Consider the following 26,520-nt stretch of genomic DNA (forward strand, 5'->3'; position numbering starts at 1 on the left):
ATGGAATGTTTGTATGAGGCTGCATTGAGTTAACCTCCATCAAAGACTGCAACTCAGCCTGGAATCATGACAACCTTGAACCAACCGATGGATTGACTTTCCTTCTTCGTTACTGCACTTGAGCTGCATTAGCGCTGACCGTTTTGCGATCCTGAGATAGGATTTTTTTTTCCTGGTTAATTTACTTTCAAATATTACCGGAACAATACTCCCACAGGATTGTTGGAATTTTCACCACCAGCTAAGGACAACCAATGAGATGAACACCGCCCCAGTTGCTTGGTTGAGCAAGGAGACACGATAGTCGTATTTATAATCCTGTACACATATTACCTATAAAATTAGAGATGTCTCGATATATGTATCCTCTGGATACAGTATTCTCTCATTATTTACGAACTTGCTGTCCACGAATCGAATCTTGAACTCTACATGACTGCATCGAGTGAGAGAAAAAAATGGATGGGATAAAACGGTGAGAAAAAGAGACGTTATTATGAGCATTGTCATGTCTTTAATAGCTTAGTTACGTGTTTATTTAATTAGAATTTGTATTTCGTTTCCATAGGGCAATATCATTAGCCTTCCAATTTGCTATTCACGAGCATCTCTCCGGAACATATCCCTCGCAAATAATGAGGGAAAACTGTAATTTACTAAGAATACAAAACAAAATTAAAGTAAAAGACGTCCGATCAAGTTTCATATTGGATGGGACGGTTATCCTCTTCATCCATGAACAACACAGTGCGGGGGGGGGAATTGTCCAGCAATGGGTTGACACGGGATAACGACATACATTGAAGAGCTCTCGCTACCAGTTTTTTTTATGCGCAAATTGAATACTTGCTTGGATATGAAGATGAATATACGCCTGTTTCCTGATTTTAATTCGTTACTTTCTGAAACTTTGCATTCTGTTTTAAACGTTATACTTGCTAGGATGTGCTTTTTAGTCGGCTGATATCAACATATAAGCTATTTCTATTAGTTAACATTTTCGCTTGCACGCTGTTGATTTTTAACTAAATGTTTTATTGTGCATTGCGTTTTTTTTAATAACAATGACCCAATTTTCCCTGGAAAAAAGATATGCTTGTTAATCTCAGTGGGCTTACCCAGTTTGAAATAAAGACTTTGATCAACTGACACGTTCGACTGATTGATATTTGGAGAATATGGCCAAGGCACGTGTCTCCGTACTAAATGGAGCTCTCTAAGTGACCCTGGCAGGCCCTGTCTGAGCAAGTTGTGGGAAATGTTCATTACTACGATAGGAGTCGGTCTCTTTATTCGCTAACTGCTGCTGTACTGCCAATAGAATCGTATTCGTTTATCAACCTCGGCGAGATGATGAGTTGATTCGACTCCAAACCAGGGGCTTTAATTCATAACATCCTTCCGACTGCAAATCGAAATAGCTGCCAACAGCACCACACGGCCGGTGTGCATAATCCTCAACACATCGTTTTTGTATTATTACTATTATTATGGTTATCAGCAACACACATTCAAGTCTAAGAGGTCTCTGACTGATCTCTCCTTCGGGAACATTCAAAAGCTTAGCGCTGCACCCGCAAGTGCACGGACGCACCACCACGAAACATAAAATGCTTAGCGTATCAAAAAACGGTGCGCCCTCGTATTCCGCACTGCCACACTATGCCACTCCAGCCGTTGAGAAAACGAAATCGCTTAACCAGCCACTCATTTGTAATTTTATCTGAGAAACTTCTTGTCCGTAAGACAACGCTTGCCGGCTGCACACCCTTAACGATTCGAATATTTTTGACGGCACGTGCGAAACTAACGCAATCGTATTTGCGTTAGAGGTCTGCTGTTTGTCAATGGGACTGAACCAATGGAATGTGCGCAGAAGCTACGGAGCCACGTGGTGTTCAGTGGTGGTGGATGCGTCACTTTAGATTGCACAGTTCACGCGCATACTCTGCGATCAGTTGAAAAATTGGGGCAAGCACGTTAAATCTCGCCGCCGACTTCCACCCAGGAGTGTAAACCGGCACGGCGCGGTGAGCTCAACGGGATTGTGACGCGGCATGGCGGTGGCCCGCTTCGCCGCTTGTTGCGGAGGTTCACGGTTCGAATCCAGCAGCCACCCTGGTTATTACTGCGGCTGTGTAATGACCATAAAAGTACCACCCACCGTCTGTATCGCAGTGGACGTCAAACATCTCGTGGCCGTCATATGCATGGGGTGGGCCATTGTGTACCAGCGTCACAGTCAAAATTTGATAAATTACCAGCAAATGACCCGAATGGGATTCATACTATTTTACTAAAATTATTTGTATCTTACCAGGTCAGGTCCACTGAGCTATGCAACTCTTTTTCAGAAGCGACCTGGCCACAAATGATCGCTGAACGAAGTGGCTTATCATGTGGACATTTATAGCGGCCAAATACTCTAAACGCACGTTTATAAATGTGAGGGGAAATACCAGAGGACTCGGAGAAACTTCACGGGACCACGGGGAGAACATACTAACTCGAAATATACAGGCGGCAGGGTTGGGATTGAACTCACGACCTCCTGTATACCAGGTGAGGTAGTTAACATTTTTTCCCACTGCGGCGCCTATCACAACCATTGAACCCGGCTGCAAAAACGTGGGAGGACCATCTTGAAAAAGGCTTATGAGACCCAGTGAACATTTTTTGGGCAAAAGAAGCATAGTAATAAAAAATATAATGATAGGGGATGCATGGTATCATTACCATTAAACACCATCTGGCCCTATAGCTTCAGAGCACATCCATCTGTAAAAATGTGTTCAAACACCCGACTCAGTTTTGTCTGTTTTTTTGTATGTTATCACCACTGAGTGTGCAAGGCAAAGCCAAGCAAGTAACGCTTTGGCCAAGTAAGAGGCAATTTCGGAAAAAAAAAAACTGTGTATTCCAAATGAAGCCTGGCAGCTGATAAAAGTGTCTTGCTCTTGTAACTGCTGGCAAAAGATCCTCCACTGAAGTCTCCCTGGAGGGTATTTGGCCTACTCTTCCACACTGGCCAGGCAACTTGTAAGAAGTGGGTGTACACCCAACTTCACTCCACTCCACGTGACCTGCCGATTGACCGACTGCGGCGGAACGCGTTGACACTGCTGGGTGGACAGAAACGCTGTTGATGCGTTTGGGAAGGGGGGCGATATGTTAACTAACTTGCCAGGTGTACAGGAGGTAGTGGGTTTGATACCGACCCTGACGCCTGTAAATTTGGAGTTTGCGTGTCTCCCTCCACGTGGTCGTGTGGATTTTTCTCTCGGGTCCTCTGGTTTTTCCCTCCACATTTAAGAACATGTGTTTAAGAGTATTTGGATGCTATACATTTACACGTAATAAACAACTACGTTGAGCTCACAATTGTGGCCAAGTCGCTTCTGAAACAAAGCTATACAGCTCAGTGGGCCTCACCTGGTAAAATGTAAATCGTTTAGTTCGTTTTTTGTAGTTCAATAAATTTAGACCGTCGTGTCTACTGCCGAGCCGGGAGATCAAATCAAAGCCGGCGACCTCTGGATTGCAAGTCAAGGGTGCGGACCATTACACCCCACGATGGCATGAGCGATGTAACGTACAGTAGGGTATGAAGCATATCATTGTGGATAAACAAGGAATTCAACCACAAACATCAACAAAGAGAAGTCAAACAACTCACTAATCTCTCTCAGTAATATGCATGTATTTTCTGAATGTGAATGTAAAACTATGGTGCTACCCTATCAGCAAAACATGAGCCAGAAACAGGCAGTAACATTTCCTTTGTAAATGCGAGTGTTCATTTTTCAAAGAATAATATAGTTCGTAACATTTTCATGGGCCAGAGACTTGCCGTGTATATGCCCTGGAGATCAATATACGTACAAAGAGACAGCAGCATATGGTGTCAACAAAAAAAACAACCTATCATGATAAAACACACACCGTTATTTATTTAATATATTCACTGCATCAATGTCTCCAATCTACAGTCAATGCCGATAAACAAGAATACAACTCAATGAAGATTAATCTTGCATGGCAACTATGTTAACACATCTAAATTGTGTTTATTAACTCCAAAAACTCAACACATTCGTGAATTACGCTATTTAAAATGAAATATATGAATATTTATTTTTCGCATGATGAAGAACGGATATAGCCCAAAACGTCACCTCATACATATTGTTCCTTGTGAGGCCTACACAGTGTTATTGACTAACGTGTTGTTGTTGTTGTTTTCTCGTATACATTACGCTCGTCTGCCACCGCCAACGCAGCAACATTGTCACCCGATTTTTTTTTGTCATATTACGTTGCAAATTATTTGACCGCAGCTTCCATAAAATGGGAGTCGCCATTTGGTCCACGAATAAAATGTGGACGGAGGCACTGAGAGGAACAAACAGAAGAACACGTGAATTAAGGAACGTAAGCGGGTTAACAAAATCCTTCAAGCTTTTAAAAAAAAAGTCATTGGGCCTGGGCAGGACATCGTTACTCGAAGGGTTGATGGCTGACGGTAAAAACAAAAATAATCGTGCAGCAGCAGCCAGGGAATTGGGATCATCCACGAAGTACTACGTCCACCGAGGAGATGCAGCGATTACATTTTAGGATAGCGAAATGTAATAATGTGGGTGTAATAACCATAAAAACGATGTTTATGAAGCCAGATCAACATTAAACCTTTCCTGTTCTCAGAAGTCTGCAAGTTGCAGGGTGGGTCCTATTCACCGCTGAATCTCGAAACACGTGAGCACTTAGAGTCAATGTTATTTAGAGAGGCATAGCGCCGCTGTTTGATTAAATACATTGCATATTGTATTCAGCACGGAGAACTGTAGCAACACGACCGCAATTTATAATAGGTGGTGCCAAACTGGGAGCCTCGGTACCAATAAAGTTATATGTACACATACGTCATCGGGACTGAATCGGAAGGAAAACTGATCATGTACGTCATCGAAATGGGAAAGGCTTAAGCAGTGAGACTACGCAACACAAGAGCCTCTGTGTTGTGAACATATCTCGAATGGTATTGATGTAGATTGGGGAACGAGATGGTGGTCTAAAGCAGAGCTTATCAACCTCTCTCACCCCACGGCACACGCTAGCGCTTGCTCGATCCTCGTGGCACACCAAGCCAAATAAGCACTGTGGGGCCTTCATCCAGCAGTGGATTGATCCTGGCCGATTATGACGATGATAATGACGTGTGTGTGTGTGTAATACGCCGCTACGGACTTGGCGCCGTCACGGTAATGCGGAATGTCCACAGTCGCAGACGTCGCTCTCACCTCGATTACCCTGTGTTACCTAGGCCTCGTCGCGACTCAATTAGATCTGCGGACGCGTGAATCTGGGGGTTCAATCATTCGCTCGGGGCACACGGCTCAGCCGATTTGCGAAGAGGGGGGTCCTTGTGTGTGTGTTTTGTGTCTTTGTTAGTCAGTGCCTGTGTGTCTGCAGAGAGCGGTGGCGAAACGGTTAGCACGGCCAACACCAGTGATTATCCGAACCGGTTCTGGGCCTCCCCTAGGTCAACTCAACCTCAAATGAATACTTGGTGTGGTGTGTAAACATTGCCACTTGGGAGACAAAGCTGGCCGGGCATGGTGTTGGCCACCCACACCTTCATGTGCCGTGCCGGCCTTCATAAGTGCTCACTAACCGGATTTGCCCCAACAGTTTGTTTAGGCTCTATGGGTAATATTTGTCTTTGGTGTGTTTCTGTCCGTGTGTTTAATTCGTCATTGTTTGGAAGGCCATCTGTTTGTTCATCTATTTCATGGTTTTATGTGGATTTCCGTCTGTCTTGTGTTGTCTGTGAAATTGTTTTCGGGCTGTGCGTCTGTGCCATGGTGGCAAGCTGTTAACTACCTCGCCTGGAACACACAAGGTTGTAGGTTCCAACCCGATCCTGACGCTGGTAAATTGGGATGTTTTCATGTTCTCCATGTGGTCACGTGAATTTTACTCCGGGTCCTCTGTTTTTTTCCCTCCACATTTACAATCAACAATAGAGTGTTTTTGGCTGCAATGAATTTCCACGTGCTAAGCCGCTTTGCTGATATATTTGTTTGGCCAGGTTCGCATCTGAAAAAAGGCTCTAGAGCTCAGTGGGCGTTACCTGGTAAAATAAAAAAAATGGGTTTTTATTTTTAATCTTTTATTGCCCGTTTGTCATTATTTCTAAAATAGTGCAGCACACCAGTTGCGAAGCGCCAATCTGTTTGTCTTAATCCCAACCCAAATTAACTATTTTATTTGATGGGAAGCGCGCACGCACATGGTCAGTGGAAAGTGGCATGGGTCTTCTGCAGAGTCCATTGCATTTTCTCTAGATTGTTCACCGGATGTCTCCACTTCTCAGACTCAATTTCAAATACCCGGGAATACATTACAGAACTAATGTATTTCTATGAAATTGGGTAATGATGCTTGAATAAATAACGTTCACACTTTGGGGAGCACCAACCCCTGACCCTGCAGCGTGACTTCGTTTCAACGGGGATGGTGGAGGGGGCGACACAGTTGATAAAACAAACTCTCAACAAATGTTAAACGCAAAACGAAACGAGTAACGCTACGGCTATCACGCTCCCCTTGCCTACCATGCAAGCTCTCATCTCCTCCGTATATAAAGAAATTAAGCGACAGACATTACTTAATGTTACTCTAAGCACAGCAAAGGTGCCACGGTGGCGAGATGGTAACTACCTCGCCTGGTATCCAGGGGATCGATCCTAATGCCTGCTGTTTATTGGGAGGTCGCATGTCTCTCTCCCCATGGTTGCGTGGATTTTTCTCCTGGTCCTCCGGTTTTCCCCTCCACATTTAGAATGAACATCACGCGTTTAGAGTAATTGGCTGCTATGAATTTCCACGTGATAAGCCACTTCGTTGGGCTATCATTTGTGATAGACAGGTCACTTCTGAAAAAGAGCTGCGTGGCTCAGTGGGCTTTACCTGGTAACATAAAACAAAAGTGTGTTTTACCCGCTTTCGTGAAGTGCGCCACCCTTCCCCCCGAACCCCCTGCATCATAACAAAAGGCGGCTTAACTCAGCCCCCCCCCCCCACCCACGTCCCTTCTTGGCTCCCCCCCCCCCTTAACCTGTATATATATAATCCCGGCTGTCTCAGAGCTGTCCACGTGACACAGATATTCTGCTGTGACTGTTCCACCTGAAGACGGAAGCTTGTGTTGCCTCCGAAACGTCGTGATTTAATTTAGTTGTTTTATTTTATTTTACCTACGTGACTTTACCGAAAAAACCAAAGAGTATAACATAAAAAAAACAGTTAATAAAAAATTTGATGGGGGGGGGGGGGGGGTGTTGGGAGGTAACCCTTAGTAGGGGAGAGGGAGAGAAACCACCCCCCTCTCTCTCCGCAATGGAACGGGGCTGCACACACACACCTACCCTGAGCAGCTATGGGTGGAGTTCTTTGTGTGACGTCCCATTGCATAGATTCGCGTGTTTCTCATTTATTCCACGGCCAATATTCTACCTCTGGATGATCACACAATGGGCCCCCTTCATGAGGCTGGTTTGCAGTGCTTACCGACCTCCCTCTCGGACGTAATGTAGGTCACGCAGAGAGATGGACAAAAAACAAACGTTGTTTTCCTTCCAACCCCCAATAATGTCCGCTTTGCAGACCGCGGTCTTGCTGTTATTGTATTTATTTCACTGGCAAACGGACAAAAAAAAACCCCCGCGTTCGCTCTAAATCCCGCATGGGCTCTCTCAGCGCGTCGTCCCAAGTTTAGCACGTGTCGTGAAATTCACCTGGAAGAAGCGGCTTGCCCGGCTCAAGAGCGATCATTCACAGTGTCAAGAGTACTCTGCCGCGCACATCCGAGACCCACCGTTCAAGCGCTGGGAATAATCACGTTTGGTATGGTAGCATTCGACTGTGCAGGAAGAGTGCACCATATGCAACTTGTGCTATTCATTAAAACGTAGCATGGGCATCTTTGTCTTTGTGTTAATGCGCGCGTCAGCGATGCGCTACGAACTCTCGCTCACTGCCAACACCAGTGACGATTATCTGAACCGGTACTGGACCTCCCCTAGGTCGATTCAGCCTCAAATGAGTGCCTGGTTCGCTGTGTAAACATCGCCACTGGTAGACAAAGGTGGTCGGGTGTGGTCCTGGCCACCAAATTCATCGCGTGCCATGTCGGCCTTCATAGGTGCTCGCTAACGGCACATTGCCCAACAGGCTGCGCGGGGGACCTTAATCTTTGTTAGTATCTGCGCGTGTGGGGGTGGGGGGTTGTCAATCGGCACTCGGTAATCAAATGCAATCTGGTGTGATGATGACTACACCATCCCTTTGTGTACCGTGGCGACCTGTAGAGGGTGCGTTCTAAGGCGTTAGCCACCATGGCCGAGCAGGGTAAATTGGACATCTTTGCCTTTGTGATTGCATGTGAGAAAGTAGAGTTACAGTGGTTAGCAGGCTGCCCGAGAATCTGGTGGCCTGCGTTTGATGCTTGTATGCATGTGGCTTTTGACATCCCAAACTCTACTGTACATCCACAACAACGATGGAGGGACTTCAAGTGCACGCGTATACTCCTTGTACACATTTGCACGGCATTATGCCTGCATCTCCGGGAGATTCATTTAAGATTGTTTTGATCGTTGTTTGTGGGGTTTTTTTTAACCATATGTTCTCTGCTAAAGGATGCATAATTAATTAACTTTGCACTTACATTTTCCAAGTAGTTATCTCAGGCATTCCGCTTGCAAGCACAGCGAGGTGATTAGTTACAATGCTGAGAGTACCTAGCACACAAGGCAGAACATTGTAATTTATATTTGTTCAACACGAGCACATAATTCATAGCAAAGAAAATTATTGAGATATGAACCCACACACTCCTGCTCTGTTGCTAATATTCACCAAGCCGGAAATTTGTTGGATTCACAATGATCTACTGGGTTTGACTATTTCTGTGCCATAAGTTTCATTATGTTCTGGTACAGAGACCAGACTTTAATAACAAATTGGAATTTGATCTTGCAATCCATGGACAGAACATTTCTGAGCTCAGCACCCTAACCAGGACACCACTTGGCCAGACATACACTCACATGATTATACATGTGCTATGTGACAATAACGATTACTAATAATGTTGTATTATGTCATTTACGCGAAGATGCTCCGTTTTACAGACGAGTAGAGTCTTCCAGCAGGGGGAGACCTTACGATGGAGATTCATCCAATGAGGTCATTTGCAAGAAATGCTTCCAAATGTTGCGCGCTGAGACCCCGGCACGCGTGGCCTCATCTCTCTTTCACTAACCTTCAACATCCACCGTAGCGGTACAGTTTAGGTGAATACTACGGCCTGGGCTTGAGCCACGGAGCCTGGCTTGGGCCAAGTCATCGGCGAGAGACGCAGCGGTAACTAACTCGGGATTTGTTCGTCCTGCTCACGTGCCCTTTACATGCTGAGGAAAGCCACAATGAGCCTCGAGCCTTTGTCACAGGGCTCCTCCTCGGAGCACGTGGCCAATTATTATCTCATGAGTGCAGTAAGTAGCCTTTGCCGATGGGAGGAAACTGGAGTGGCCAGAGACAATCCACATGGGAAATAACAGCGATGGGTCAGCGACCTACTTTCTGTACTGCATGCTGCAGGCACCTGCTCGATCTGCTGGTAGGTGCCACATACGAAGGCTCTATCGCAGTGTCATCCACCAACCTTTCCTCTGAGTTGCTACATTACAGTGTCAAGCATCTCCACTAAGCAAGGACATTTTGATTTGGTATACAGTTAAACCTTGGATTGCGAGCATAATTCGTTCCGGAAAAGTGTTTTTAATCCAAAGCACAACGTATATCAGTTGTGATCACGTGACGCACGGCAGACAAAGCGTATACATACTATTACTCGTATTGCAAGACCCTCGCTCGTTTATCAAATGAATATTTATTTTAAAATTTTGCTCGTCTTGCAAAACACTCGCAGACCAAGTTACTTGCAATCCAAGGTTTTACTGTATATATAGCTGTGACCGTATACAGCCTAGATAAATATATGGCTTGTCCTAAAGAATAGAGATGTTATCATTCACCATGCTCATAAACACACAGCGCCTTTATACAAGAGATACCATTTTTAATAGTATACATGGTTTCATGCTGTAATATGAATTGGTTTATCCAAAACGTTTCAAACAAGAAACAGCCCTGCATGAGGTGTGTTACTATTTATAATTCTCACGTTTAAAAAAAAATATATGTAATGCTCGCTTAGTTTTTCCGCACGAACAGTTTCGTCAAATCGTTTGAAATAGGATGTAAATGTTGCAAGCCTTTTAACATTCCTCTGGGTTGGCACGTTTGCCATCGTGACAATTTGATTTGATTGGCCCTGTCGGATGATGGAGCGTTATAGTTCAACGTTGGCATTATACTTCCACAATCTAACCAACCAAGAAACCGACCACGATTGGCAATATTGGTTGCGAAAGTTTACGTTTGAAATAAAAATGATGTATGGGGAAAGACAAAAAATTTGGTCTAAAAATATTCTACCACGTAATTATTTTTTATTCATGTAATTTTCTCAAAAACATACTCAAGGGCAATGCATTGACACTCCACACGCGAGAATAATTATGTTCAGGCCACAGAAGCCGCCACCGTGAGTTTATATAATGGGCACTTAAACATTTATATCGGAATCGATGTCACGGAAGACACCAGCATTAAGATAAAAAAACACACACACACCCACACAAGCGCGCAAACACGCGGTCCCAAATCTAAAGTGACTTGCTGGTGTATTATTAATGGTGAAGGGAAAGTGTGTCAGGCAGATCGGGATGGAGTGGGAAGACAGGGGAAAGCAACTGCAACAAACGCTGCCATAAATAAATAAATTGATGTACGCGTGCATCAGGCTCCCGGCAGTCGGGGAATGCACCTGCAATATCCACGCACCGTGAGCGTAGCGCGCGTTACACCGTCACGGGTTCGTACACAGAAGCATTCAGCAGCATCACAGGTGGTGCTACAGGTGGGCAGGGGGGCTATCGACCCCCCCCCTCTCTCGCCCCCCCCCCACCCCCTTTAGCCACCCATCCCCACCTTTGTTGCGACGCCATTCAGATGCCCCTACTCATGTATTGATGGTGCCACTCAATGTTTATCATCATCGAATTTCATAATTACTATGACCAGCCAATCACAACCTAGTGCTGGATTAAGGCCTCCCCAATCAGACTATGCCACCTCAGGGTCTCCATGTGTAGCAAAGCACCCATCGTCGTCAGTTTTTTTATTATTTTTATTATTTTTATTTTATTTCATATCTACGTCACTTTACCGAAAGAACCAAAGAATACTAAGCACCCATGTTGAGGATTCGGTGTTAACAGCCTGACTGTTTCATCTCATCCACACTCTGTTCAACCACCACCCTGCAGGTCACAACAATACACTCACTCACCCACTCACTCAACTCACCCACTCACTCACTCACCCACTCACTCACCCACGCACTCCACCACGCTGCAGGTCACAACAATACACTCACTCACCCACTCACTCAACTCACCCACTCACTCACCCATGGCTGCAGGTCGCAACAATGCACTCACTCACCCACTCACTCAACTCACCCACGCACTCCACCACGGCTGCAGGTCACAACAATGCACTCACTCACACACTCACTCAACTCACCCACTCACTCCACCATGGCTGCAGGTCGCAACAATGCACTCACCCACTCACTCAACTCACCCACTCACCCACTCACTCCACCACGCTGCAGGTCACAACAGTGCACTCACTCACCCACTCACTCAACTCACCCACTCACTCCACCATGGCTGCAGGTCGCAACAATGCACTCACTCACTCAACTCACCCACGCACTCCACCACGGCTGCAGGTCACAACAATGCACTCACTCACACACTCACTCAACTCACCCACTCACCCACTCACTCCACCACGCTGCAGGTCACAACAATGCACTCACTCACCCACTCACTCAACTCACCCACTCACTCCACCACGGCTGCAGGTCGCAACAATGCACTCACTCACCCACTCACTCAACTCACCCACTCACCCACTCACTCCACCACATTGCAGGTCACAACAATGCACTCACCCACTCACTCAACTCACCCACTCACCAACTCACCCACTCACGCACTCACTCCACCACGGCTGCAGGTCGCAACACTTCTCTGTCCATTCCTCACCTCGCACTGCTCCACTTTGGAATTCCCTCTCCAAACGTCTCTTTTCCCAAGTTCTTATAACAGCTTAAATTTTGCTCAATTCATCGATAGGACGTGTTTCAGTCCTATCGATGAAAACCGTGACAGTGATGTGTGTTTGACATTTTGGGTCCTAAGACCTGTGCTCAGCTACTGTGTTTAAAAAACAAAACGATGCCATTATTTCTGGAGCAAAAAAACTTGAAGATGCTCTGGCTCACTTTCCTACTCGTACATCGCATGGATTATGAAATGCTGGACTTGATCAAATGCAGTCAGCAGTGGCTTTGTAATCCTCGGTGGACACAATTGTGAGATGCTAGTTTCCATCAGAATAAATAAAAGTTTTCTTAAGTTTACAAAGTTTACTGTGCAAAGTAATATTTTAATCATCAGTTCAGGCCCTATGCTAGCTTATGTAGAAAGGCCTTTATCTAGATGTGGATAGGACAACAAACTAAACCGCTTTTTGCGTTTAGTTTGTCCTTCCCCCGCACCTCCGATTAGCACAGTTGGCAACATACGGTGCGAAAGAATTTCAACATACATACAACAAAAAATGATGATGATAAATTATCTTAACTAAACCATCCTCTTTGATTTTAGTGTCTAAATCTTTCCGCACATCTTCCATTTCCTTTATCTGCTTCCTCCCTTTGCATCATGCCATGAAAAAAAACAATCACCAATCATATCCACAGTGTTGCCATTCGAGTGAGACAGACGAAGAGGCAACAAGAAGGGGGATGATGATGAACGACGGCAAAACAAAACACTGCCATGAATAAATTAGTGGATGTGCACGGTGCGCAAACACCTCCAGGCAGCGCACGCGCCGACGTGACGTCAGGGAACAGCCCCAAGAACACGACACCGCAGGACTGGGGTAGTGAGTATCAAGTAGCGAACTACTATGAACTATTTTCATTTGACAGCCCCTCCGGAGCGTTTCTGGTATACTCTTCCATGATTGACAGACCTGGCGGAAATTTGTATTCATTTTTGTTTTTAATATTTTTCTTTTACCTCGGTGTACTTTTCATTGCATAGAGAGGCTGGTCACCGTCACAGGAATGTCGAATGTCTCGGGGGCCACAGCAGAGATGAGCACTGCCACGACGCGCACACCCGATTATGGCGGAGTGACGACTGAACGGTAAATGATCTCAAGATAAAAGAGCCTTCATTTGGCTTGTCGCTTTCGAATTTAGTTTTTCTTTTTTAAACAGTGTCGCAATGGAGAAAGGTCAAGGTTCATCCTGAAGTTGCTTGCTCACACCATTGCTGGAGGAAAGGCCTCCACCAGAGGTCGCTCGAGCGAAAGCCCCTCTGGCTATCTTCCACAACCTTCGAGGCATCTTGGAATAGGCGGCGGCGAGGATCCACTGCCCACACTTTACCCACTGCACGAGATCGGCCGATCTGCCCGTGTTGTGCCCATTTAGAAACTGCCCGGTGGCCAGAGGCGGAGAGGCGATTTCAAGAAGCTCGCTCCATTGTTTTCACGAGCCGCACCGGGAGATGGAACCGACGGGCTCAGAATTGCGTGGTTCACTGGTGCCAAGCATCACACCGCAGCACCATCTCATTATGTACAACATCAAAGCGCGCAGATGCTTGTTCAGCTACTGTGGACAGCGTTTTGCTGCAGTGTTGTCAAAAAATAACTGTATTTTATAAATCGAGCCGTAAGCAAAATAAGCAGATGGTTTGCAAAATGACAGCTTTGTTTATTTGGTTCGGAGCTACATTGGTGGAAGGGTGCGGTATCGGAGGGACAGATTAAAACAAAAACATTAGGGGGATTTTTATAAAAATACGATGAGAGACAGATAGACGTTAACCAAAATAGATGGATACAGACGATAACAGACAGAAAGAGGACACTGAAAATGAAACAGAGAAAACATAGACGGAGAGAAATGTGTGCTTAGAAAGATGCAGTCGGACTGTCACAGAGTGAGAGAGAAATAGGCAACAGAAGTCATGTTATACAGAATGAAGTGACACGGAGAGCTGTGAGTGATCAAATATAGACACAATCAAATGGGCAGCCACATATATATAGACTGTACCGATCAGACACAGAGTAACATAGGGAAAGACAAGCAAATGAATAGGCAGACATATGGACTAATGCAGCACAGATAGAAAGAACGTGAGATGTTAAGCGCAGCCCAGAGCCGATAAGACACAGAATGAGAATGCAATGACAATTAAGAAATGAGGCGAGCAGAGGGAGCGAAAGAAGGTGCGTGAACAAGGACCGTGACACAGACTCACACAACATGCACTTAACCCTCAAAACACCACAGGACACACGTCACAATGTCACGTAACCATAAACACAGCACAAACACAGCACAGGTGCAATATCTCGCCTTTGTTGGGCTAAATGCATATGCACTGCCACTGACCAGGGGCATATATTTGGACCTTGCATTATCTGGATTACTTCCCACATGCAATCCGGATGCAAAGACCAATTCCCAGACTTTACATGTCAGCCCTGAATGAGTGTCAACTCGAGCAGTGATGGAGAAGTACAGTAGTTTGATTTGTCTGGACTAAAAACACATTGCCATTGGCTGGAGGCCCGGATAGGGACGTGGTATCATCCACATTTCCTCCGAAGGGCAGAGGCTGATTCCCATGCTGAATGTTTCAGATGTGGATGAGTTGCAGCCCTTGTGGTGGCACAATTGAAACTAAAAGCATGAGCAACATGAACTGACCAAGGACCACAATGAAGATGTTGTATTGTTCAGGGTTGCTTAAAAACAAGTAACGCAGACAATGTGATAATTGCTGGACCGTACGAGTTAAACGCAGAGTCAAGGATGTGTGGCAACCCTAGCAGTGATAGAGGCAATATGATTTGCAGGCTAAACGCCCAAGCCGTGCCATTTGCCTGGGGTGTAAATGCAAGCTTTGCATCAACCACCTTACTTCCTTTGACTTTTTTTGGTTATTTTGCTAGCAGTGACATGCAATGACAGAAAGATACGTATTTTTGGACTCACCAGAGAACAGTGCATGATCTTATTTTACAGAAAAGCCCTTGGAAGATGATATTACAGAACTAATTATGTCCTCCCTTCCAAGTGACCTCTCATCCATACTAGGAGTACTGCTGTTCCCCGTGTACCCTGCTACAGGGATAGCAGAGTGCAATAAAACAGAAATTATTTTCATTATTTTATTCTGACAGCTGGAATTTTGCCAAGGCTCACCGACACTCTGCGGCTGAGCGCCCCATTTGTATCGCCACGTTGGCGAGATGTTAACTACCTCACCAGGTATACAGAAGATCGTGGGATCGATCTCAACCCTGACTCCAGTATGTTTGGAGTTTGCATGTCCCTCTCCCTGTGGTCGTGTGTTTTTTTTTTCCCCCGGGTCCTCCGGTTTTTCGCTCCACATTTAGAATTAACGTGCGTTCAGAGTATTTGGCGACTAAACATTTCCACGCGAGAATCCACTTCGTTGAGCTATCGTTTGTGGCCAGGTCGCTTCTTTAAAAAGTCCTATAAAGCTCAATGGAGCTTACCTGAAAAAAATAAAAGGTTTAGTTAATAGTTTGTTTCTTATATATATATCAATCAGGGACAGCTAAAAAAACACACGGATCGGAGCTGGCGCTTTCCGGGTCGAAAGTGGACAGTTGCAGAGGGAGCAGGCCTACCGTCATCAGCAAGCCACGGCTTTCTCTGATGGCGCCGCAGCAGCCCAGGAATCCCAGCAGGAAGAGCACCACGCCCGCTGCCAGCATGATGTACGTGCCGGTGAACAGCAGCGGGTTGGACGCGACGATCTCCCGGAAGCCACGGGGGTCGGCCGCCACCCAGATGCCGACTGCCAGCAGCGCCGCGCCTCCAAGCTGCACACGGGAACGATTGTCCGTTCAATCATTCGTTCATTTCATTCGTTCAACACACAGCTTCGGTCCGTTCGATCGCTGCGTACAGGCGTTGTCGGAGGTGCACTCCACTTTTTTTATATTTAAATTTTGCCAACATTGCATTACACGGGTCCTATCGGCATTGTCATCATCGTCAGCCATGGTCAATCCACTGCTGGATGAAGGCTTCCCCAAGCCGTGTCCACCTCTCTCACAATCCTGCGATGTATGAATCCACCTTGCACCGGCAAATGAGAGGTGATTTTTTTTGTTTTACTCCATCCCCCCGGTTGAATGTAAGCCGGTCATACAGCAGGCAACACACTCTCCAGCAACTCCGCACTCGGAGCTAAGATAATATATCTTCTTTGGTTCTTTCGGTAAAGTCACGTAGAATGAGAATATTATTGTGTTATTTTATTTTATCAATTTATTATTTTATTCTCATTCTACGTTACTTTACCGAAAGAACCAAAGAAGATGAATCCTTGCAGTCACGAAAGCTTTAAATCGAAATTTAAGATAATATAATTAACATAGTATGCTCTCTCATCGGTGTGATCCCCTCTCTGTCTCTCGATGTAATTCCAAGCGGCGTGCATCTGTCCACGCTTTTTTGCGCGTTTTTCATTCTTTGTTCTGTTTTTGTTTTGTCTTAATGCTCGTGTTTCTGAACCACATGTCATATAGCAGGTGGCTTGCACTCATTAAACACTTTACTATTTAGGCACGTTGCGATTTTCAAAAACACTCCAAGCTGCTCCCTTCCACCTCTATATGTCATCATTGTGATTGCAGACCAACGTCAGTAGCTGTCCTGGGAACGCATCTTCAACTGTGCTTCCCTGTTGTGTGGATGTTGAACTTATTCTGCACTGTATAAAGCCAACCGTTGCTAATCGGAGGTGCGGGGGAAGGACAACAAACTAAACACAAAAAGCAGTTCTAAAGAAGTGAGTTCTCAATCTAGATTTTAAAGCGCATAGCTCCAGTGGCTTTCTAATATCGGAAGGGAGAGCGTTCCAGACGGCCACAGAAGCGCGCATCTGAAAGCGCGCGATGCGGTGACCGCCGTCTTTGTTCGATGGCTCGCCAAAAGCCGCTGCTGCGAGGATGGCCGGAGCTGGCGTGATGCTCCTTGTCGGTTGTGTCCCTCCAACAGACGTGTCCAATTGTTTCGCAAACGTGTTGTACCTGACCTTTGCTTTGCTCGCATTTAGTTAAATAATGGGCATTAAATTAAAGTAGTGAGAACACCCCCCGCCGCCTCCTCCTCCCCGATTTGCCACGTAAAAAAATTCGGCATATCATTCCAGCCAGATGTACGATCCTGTGTTGTTCAGCAGGTGGACTTTTCCAGTTCGCAGTCAGTGTTTGAAATCCACACACTGCGGGGTCAGCTTGAAAAGGCCACTCTTGCCTCAGCGATCTAAGAGAGCTGACAAGGCCAAATGAAGTGTCGAAACAACTGTTTGAGGACTGTTTTGCCCTGTTGCCTAAAGTCCACTTGAAACTGAGCCAAGACTGGCATAATGAGCCACATGCGTGGAGCTCTAACAAAGCCCCGAAATTTGTTGCCGGCAAATTTTATTTCCACGCGGTGGAATGGAACTAAGGAAGTCAGACTTAGCAGCGAAAACAAAATCTGCGAATTGTCGGAATTGTGCTGCTTTGTACCGCGCGTTGTTCGGCTCGATGTCCGACCTTTAGCTACACGTGCTGGCAGCTTCTGCATGAACTTTGGTTCAAGTTGAAATGTCAGACACCGTGCCAAACAATACAGCTGCAATACTGGAAACTAAAACTACTAAAGAATTTTATTTTTTATTTTACCAGGTAAGGCCCACTGAGTAGCGACCTGGCCACCAATGAGAGCTCAATGAATTTCCTTATCACGTGGAAATTTAAAGCAGCCGAATACTCAAATGTGTAGGGAAAAACCGAAGGACCCAGATAAAAATCCACGCGACCATGGAGAGAACACTGGAAGGGATTTAAGAGGTAGCTCTGTCACATATACTTCTGTGGGCTGTTCTCGAACACAATGGGTTCAACTTCGTGATATGAATCAATTCTACGTCTCATAACATGAAGCCAATGGCACGATGAGGGCAAACATATGGGGAAGACATTGAAAGTCCACAGTCACGCATTATTTACTAAATTATTGGAAGGAGCTACGAGTTATAGTGTATTCTTTCTCATTTTCCAGTGCGTCATCAGGTTACTCTTATTCAGCATTTACGTGGTCGATTACTTTGTATAAATATTCCTTACATTCTTATTTTACTTGAAAATGATTCAAAACTGAAGCCGGGGGGAATGTTCTGGTCAGCAGCGTGGGTTAATGCCAGTAAAGGAACAACCAATACGTGCAGATCACGCTACGAAGCCTACAACCAGCACAGCACTGCGTTATAAAGTCACACGAACATCACACGTGGTGATTTGAAGATATTAATCATAAGAGAACAGTTGGATCGTGTTTTACATTGAAATGACAATTATTGCAATGTGCCACGTTGTTTATAACACTTCGAGTAGTCAGTCGTCATAGAATAATGATATTTTAAAGTAACCCCATCAAACGGGCATTCTCAGCGGCTGCCCCCAGTCTCTGGAATATCACCACAAAACTTGATTTACAGTCACTATCTTCACTCAATCGTCTTAATGTTCAGTTTAGTTAAACGTTTAATTTATAATTAAGTAATATATTGTAAAAAAATACATTTTATTTGTTGACTTTTTTCATTGCTGTATTTATTGTATTTATATTTTGTATGCGACCTGTTGCAAACGTTGTGTTTTTAATTTTCAGTTTTTCTGTTTTGTTGATGAAGCCCAATTCAAGAGCTTCTTATCTCACAGGGCAATTCTAAATAAACTGTTCAACTGTTCAACATCTCCTACCACGAGTGTATTTTCTTCTCATTGTTTGGAGTTCCTAAAGTTTTAACAATTCCTAATGCTCCATTCATTTCACAAGCAATAAAGGCATTTTAATCCAACATACATACACTGTAACTATTTCTGAGAATGTAGTTTTTCATCAAGTGAACTCAACAAACTGAAAGCACCCCAGCTAATACATCTGGTGATGCTGCTTTGGGAGTGGTGCACAAGCACAATCATTAATAACAAAACTCAACAAATTTCGTCCATAACACACTGTGTGGCCGTAACAAAAAATAAATATATATCTAAATATACAATGGCCGACGCTTCAGGCAAAGGGCCTTCATCATATGATGCATGTGCTGGAGGCCATTGCGTGAAATGTAACCTCTTCTTCTGACTCTTTGGTTCTTTCGGTAAAGTCACGTGGAAAGAAAATAAATTAAATAATAGAATACGACTTTTCGATTGCAACACAAGCAATCATCATCAGGTACAAATGAAAGAGAAAACAAACCTAGTTAATATTCTTAGTTTTTTCGGTAAAGTCACGTTGAAGAGAAACAACAAAATAACAAAATATATATAAAACAATAAAAAAATTCTCACGACGTTTCGACCATAACTCAAACGGTCATCATCAGGTGTGTCGGTTTGCAAACCGACACACCTGAGTTATGGTCGAAACGTCGTGAGAATTTTTTGTTTTATATATATTTTGTTATTTTGTTGTTTCTCTTCAACGTGACTTTACCGAAAAAACTAAGAATATGAATTACTGCAGTCACGAAAGCTTTAAATCAAAATTTAAACCTAGTTAACTTAGAAATATAATGCAATACAGCACAGAGAGTCGGCTAACACAACACTCAACACCCTAACTGGTTGATTAACGTTCTTCCAAAGATTTCTAAATTTCAGAGAGAGACTAAACACAGACACGGAGATACATAGACAGACACAGAAGCAGAGAGAGATAACACTTCTTCTTCGTCTTCCACGCGTTTGGCCCACTCATGTGGGGTCCGCTGTCCTTGCCAACCTCTCCCACGCTGCCCTGTCCGGCGCCATCTCTCTTTCCGCTCCGCTGGCCACCGTGGTCTCATCGCACCACATCGCCCCCCCCACCACCACTTCTTCTGCCTTACTCTTGATCTCTTTCCTTCCACTTGCATCATTTGCACCTTCTGACCCATATACTTTTTCCGTTGTCTCTCCAAATGACCGAAGCACATCAGCCTTTTACCTCTCATCTTCTCTGTGACTTCTACCTCGTTGAGTCTTCCTCTCACTTTGTCATTTCTCACCCAACCTGCGCTGAGCAGCATCCACCGCAACATCCTCACCTCTGTGACTGCCATAGCTTGGTCCTCTCTCTTTCTTGTGCCCCAGCACTCAGCCCCATACAACAGCACCGGCCTCACCACCGTCTCGTACTAGATATTATACACTACTATACACTACACTATACACTACACTATACACTACACTATACACTAGACTATACACTACACTAAACACTACTATACACTACACTATACACTACTATACACTACACTATACACTACACTATACACTAGACTATACACTGCACTATACACTACACTATACACTACACTATACACTACTAAACACTACACTATACACTGCACTATACACTACACTATACACTACACTATACACTACTATACACTACACTATACACTACACTATACACTACACTATACACTACTAAACACTACACTATACACTACTATACACTACACTATACAATACTATACACTACACTATACACTACTATACACTACTATACACTACACTATACACTACTATATATTACAATACACTACACTATACACTACTATACACTACACTATACACTACACTATACACTAATAAACACTACACTATACACTACTATACACTACACTATACACTACTATACACTACACTATACACTACTATACACTACTATACACTACACTATACACTACTATACACTGCACTATACACTACACTATACACTACTATACACTACACTATACACTACTATACACTACACTATACACTGCACTATACACTACACTATACACTACTATACACTACACTATACACTACTATACACGACACTATACACTACTATACACTACACTATACACTACTATACCCTACACTATACACCACTATACACCACACTATACACTACACTATACACTACTATACACTACACTATACACTAACTCCCCCTTAGCAGCACTCCCACCATGTATTCTCAGCAGCTCTCCAGCTATATTTTTCACCTGATGACGATTGCTTGTGTTGCGATCGAAACGTTGTGATATTGTTATTATTATTTTTATTATTTTTTATTATTTGTTCTATCTACGTGGCTTTACTGAAAGACCCAAAGAATACTATACACTACTATACACTACACTATACACTAGACTATACACTGCAATATACACTACACTATACACTACTATACTATACACTACACTATACACTGCACTATACACTACTATACACTGCACTATACACTACACTATACACTACTATACACTACACTATACACTACACTATACACTAGACTATACACTACACTATACACTGCACTATACACTACATTATACACTAGACTATACACTGCAATATACACTACACTATATACTACTATACTATACACTACACACTACTATACACTGCACTATACACTACTATACACTGCACTATACACTACTATACACTACACTATACACTACACTATACACTACACTATACACTGCAATATACACTATACACTACTATACACTACACTATACACTGCACTATAGACTACACTATACACTAGACTATACACTGCAATATACACTGCACTATACACTACTATACACTACACTATACACTACTATACACTGCACTATACACTGCACTAGACACTGCACTATACACTACACTATACACTACTATACACTGCGCTAGACACAACACTATACACTACTATACTATACACTACACTATACACTACTATACACTGCACTATACACTACACTATACACTACACTATACACTACTATACACTACTACACACTATACACTACACTATACACTAATATACACTACACTAGACACTACACTATACACTACACTATACACTAATATACACTAGACACTAATATACACTACACTAGACACTACACTATACACTACTATACACTACTACACTATACACTACTATACACTACTATACACTACACTATACACTACACTATACACTACACTATACACTACACTATACACTACTATACACCACACACTTTCCCCTTCAACCAACCTGGGACCCTCTTATCGCACACCACACCAGTCATCTCTCGCACTTTGCAGCCATCCAGCGCTTGTTCTTATCTCTCCTTCGAGTGATCCATCAGCACCACGTCGTTGCATTATTATTGACGAATATGTTGAAATATTTAACTGGCTTTTACAGCTTGCTGAAGAGTTACACATGTTTAAAATGTCATCCCCCACCGAGCCAAGCATGGGCGCTTACCTGTCAATCAGAAAGATTGTGAGTTTTAAATCCAGGTTTGCTGGTTGATACAACTCTTCACGACTACTGCGTATAGATGATCCCGAGTTCGTGAGTTACTCATGTAAATTCTCACGGTGTTGTACAAGATCAATGAAGCTAAGCTTCCGTACAATTATAGTCGAGTTCATGTTTCAGACCACAATACTATGTACAGCCCGCCTGTCAATCCACTGCTGGATGAAGGCCTAGACCACAACGCATCGATGTTAAGTGGTGTTTTAACCATACTTCACCACGCTGGTCAGCGCAGGTTGGGTGAAGTGGGAGACCAGGATGGGTCCCGGTATCGCTCGCCACTGATGTTAGCCGTGGCGAGGAATACGAGTAGACGTCACCAGATCCATAGTCCAATGTGGAGTGTGATTGGTATTACTCCTTCAGTGCAGGGTCAGTATTACGTTAGAAACCAGTTGCAGTCCGATGCAAATCTACTTAGCAATGTGCGATCCCCATTAGCAATGATGCAGATAATTCATCTCTTGTAGAGGGTAACACGAATGCCAATAGAATGAAAGTGAGCACTGCCTAGAACCGGTTATTGGTTTCACATCAGGACATATTTCATAGAACACGTTTTCAAGAACACATAAGAAAATGTTAAACTCTAAACATGAATTAATTCATGGGTGTTTTAGTAAACATTAGGCACTAACTACAAAACCCCAACTTATAAAATATCTAAGTGTCAGTAAGTACTTGTACACTTACACATGTATAGTGAATATATTACCTTGCATCAATACACAATAATAACTGAGCATTCCTTTTGCCTACACTATACACTACTATACACTACGCTATACACTAGTAGCTAGCTGGGCCACACTGTGGTTTTAAAATCAAATCTCAGTCCACGGTTGTCAGCCTATCATGACGCGATGGTCCATAATATAAAAAAAAATTCACGCCATTTCATCGGAAGCCTGATAACGGTTGATCGATGGAATGACTGCCCCTACCCCCTCGCCCGACCATAGCACTGTGGAATGTCCACTGGTGACTCAAGACCATCAGCAGGGATGAGCAATGCCTCCCACCCTCGCGAGTGAGGAGACGCATCTGACTTGTCGAGTTAATTTACATCAGAGAAACATATCCGTCACCAGCCTTTGCCTTTTAACGTCGATGCAAAAAAATCGTTGCCGACATTCGTAAGGATTAAGGAAAACACTGATACCTCCAAATGCAGTTTGACAAGCAAATTTGATATGTTCACTGGCACAAATGTGCAACGTACGTTATCTCTCGGTGAAGCTCATTTAACACACGATTTCACCTGCTGACCGTATCCAATCAGTATATCAATCAATCAAATTACATAGCTGGATGACAGTCCATCGAGATTCGTTATCTCTTTTGAATAAAAAAATATCTTGACTGTTATAAATATTTAGTTATTTCATATTCGGACTGTTTTTCAAGTAAAGATGTATCCCTGCTCAAGCAAGCATCGAGGGTGGCACTAATATCCATTGGGTGTCCCTGAGCCAATTGTGGCAATTCCACATTCCCATGGTGGGTGCCAGTCCATCCATAGAACAACCGCTGTTGAAGTCCCACAAAGTGGCACTCATGTTATCGACCCCATATGGATTACAGCCTGAGTCGACCCCTGACTTTGATTTAAACTCGGCAAACAGAATTCGAATGCACACATATCGATGAGCAACATTTGAAAAGTATTCAGCTGTAGTTTCATGCAATACATCGTGAATTAATTCTTAGTTAATGACATGACGATTCATTTCTAAGACATTTCTGTTTGCACATCAGGTCTACAGAAGCGACAATTTCAAGGTCACGTAGGAGACCATTATTTCAACGATAACAAACAGCATCGGCAAGCAATGATTGCTGAGTGTCTAATGCGCGCGTGATCAGAGGGACGGAAACAACGAGGCAGGCAGGCAGGCAGAACAAGACACCAACAGGTCACGAGTTAAAAAAAAAACGACTGTGCGATCACCCACAATTAACCCCGACAAATCTATAAGACGCAATCGCGATTAAAGCCACTTCAATGCGAGTTCTCCCCCTTTTGAATGAACGGCAGGCGCATCGGAGGCGGCAACGGCGCGGACGCGGACGCGTGATCGCTTACGAAGATGAGAAAGTTGAAGAAGAACATCAGGTATTTGACGCAGGACAGGCAGTTGCTCTCCATCTTGGCGGCGAGGCTGCGTGGCAGCTCGACGTCGCGGGAGATGGCCCCAGCCGTCGACGGTCTATCTCTGCCGAAGCGGGGCTCTGTGGAACAGATTCACGCACGCACGCGCGCGCGTGCATCACTCTCAGCACAACGTCTCTCCCGCTCTCTCCCCCTCTCTCTCGTCGCTGCTCTGCTGCCATGACAACGGGCTGCTCACTCTCTGCCAAATGTAAACACCAAACATTTTGCACGCACACACAGACGGACACGCACGCGTGCGGACACGCTCACAGACGTGCGGACATGCATAGATGGGGGGGGGGGGGGTCCTTGCATGGAATCGTACAAAGGCGGGAGGGGCAAAGGCACAGGTGCACACGGACACGCACACAGATGCAAGAGCTTAGGTCTCGTCTACAGAGGTTGCTGGGGCAAGTGATGTTAGCGAGCGCCTATTAAGACCCGCGAGGTGCATCGGATACTCATTTAAGCCGAGTCAAGCCAGGTCTGGTTCACTTATATTGGCTGAGAGCAGGAATTTAACTCAGGTTTCCAGGTTCATATTGCTGCAATGCACGACCGCTCGACACTCATACACAGAGAAACAAAGAAAAAACAGTCAAAGATCTCCCGCATAGCCTACACAGACTGTTGGCACAAGTGCTGTGAGCAAGCAGCACCTATCGGTGGGTGGCCAACACCATGCATCGGGATGCCTTTGTCTCCCGAGTGGCGATGTTTACACACCGCATCAGGTATTCATTGCGGGCTGAGTCGACCTAGGGGAGACCCAGGACCGGTTCAGATAATCGTCACTGGTGTTGGCCGTGAGTGGGAATTCAACTTGGGTTGCTGGGTTCGAAGCGCAATGGGCGAGCCACGACACTACCACTCCCCACAATATATATGCAGACACACGAAGACGAATACATAAACACGTGTCCACAAATGCAAGTACACAACCGCATGCACACAGGCGTAAAATGTGAATTGCTTTCGGACTCAAAGGCGACACTATGCACGCAAGGGCAGGACAAACGTTCCACTCACAAATTGGAAAAAGGCTAATATTAGCGAGCACCTATTAAGCCTGGCATGGCAAATATGTACCACCTGCTTTGCATTCCCAAGTCCTGAATTCACGTTGACCACAATGTACTCATTTTAGGCTGAAATGACCTACATTACCGTCAAACCCAACACCAGGTCGAGATGCCAATAGCCACTGGTGATTGTGCATAACCAATAATTTAACTCTCTTAGATAACGGTGCAGTTTAGTTTGCAGACCATCCATACCCTGGCACGCTAGGAGATGGCAGCGCAGCAAGTGGACTAAACTCCACATGTTTATTGCTGTACAGGGATAGAGTGTTGTCCCCTCGCACGCGTGCATTTTCTCCGGGTGCTCCGGTTTTCTCCCACTCGTACAATAAACACTCGTCAATAATTGGCTGAAAATATATTAATATAAAAAAAATCCAATGCAGGATCCTCCTGAAAAAAATACGACTCAATGTGGCTTTCCTGGATAACTAAGTAAATCATTATTATCTATTGTTATTACCACTCTGTCAGATCCCCCCCCACCCCATTAGCCGTATAAACTGCCGAGGCAAGCGCCGAAAGCGAATGACTATTTTGATGAAAATAGCGCACAGGAGAGCGCTGCTGCCAACACGACACCCGGCCACCTTCGTCTCCCCGATGCTCCG

At 44.4% G+C, this 26,520-nt stretch overlaps 1 protein-coding gene across 2 annotated transcripts in view; it reads right to left on the reverse strand.

Moving 5' to 3' along the window:
- TSPAN18 (tetraspanin 18) overlaps positions 1-26,520 on the reverse strand; it is a 113,871-nt gene that overhangs the window by 40,513 nt on the left and 46,838 nt on the right. For both annotated transcript variants that reach the window (XM_032948803.2, XM_032948804.2), the window contains exons 2-3: positions 24,759-24,904; positions 15,952-16,146 (exon numbers count right to left, since the gene is read on the reverse strand). In XM_032948803.2, coding sequence (XP_032804694.2) covers positions 15,952-16,146; positions 24,759-24,821 — 258 coding nt within the window. In that variant the 5' untranslated portion in view covers positions 24,822-24,904. The remainder of the gene's footprint in view (positions 1-15,951; positions 16,147-24,758; positions 24,905-26,520) is intronic.

This window comes from Petromyzon marinus, chromosome 7 (assembly GCF_048934315.1).
Source record: "Petromyzon marinus isolate PM22_M1 ecotype Great Lakes invasive population chromosome 7, UKy_Petmar_22M1.pri1.0, whole genome shotgun sequence".
Lineage (NCBI taxonomy): Eukaryota > Metazoa > Chordata > Hyperoartia > Petromyzontiformes > Petromyzontidae > Petromyzon > Petromyzon marinus.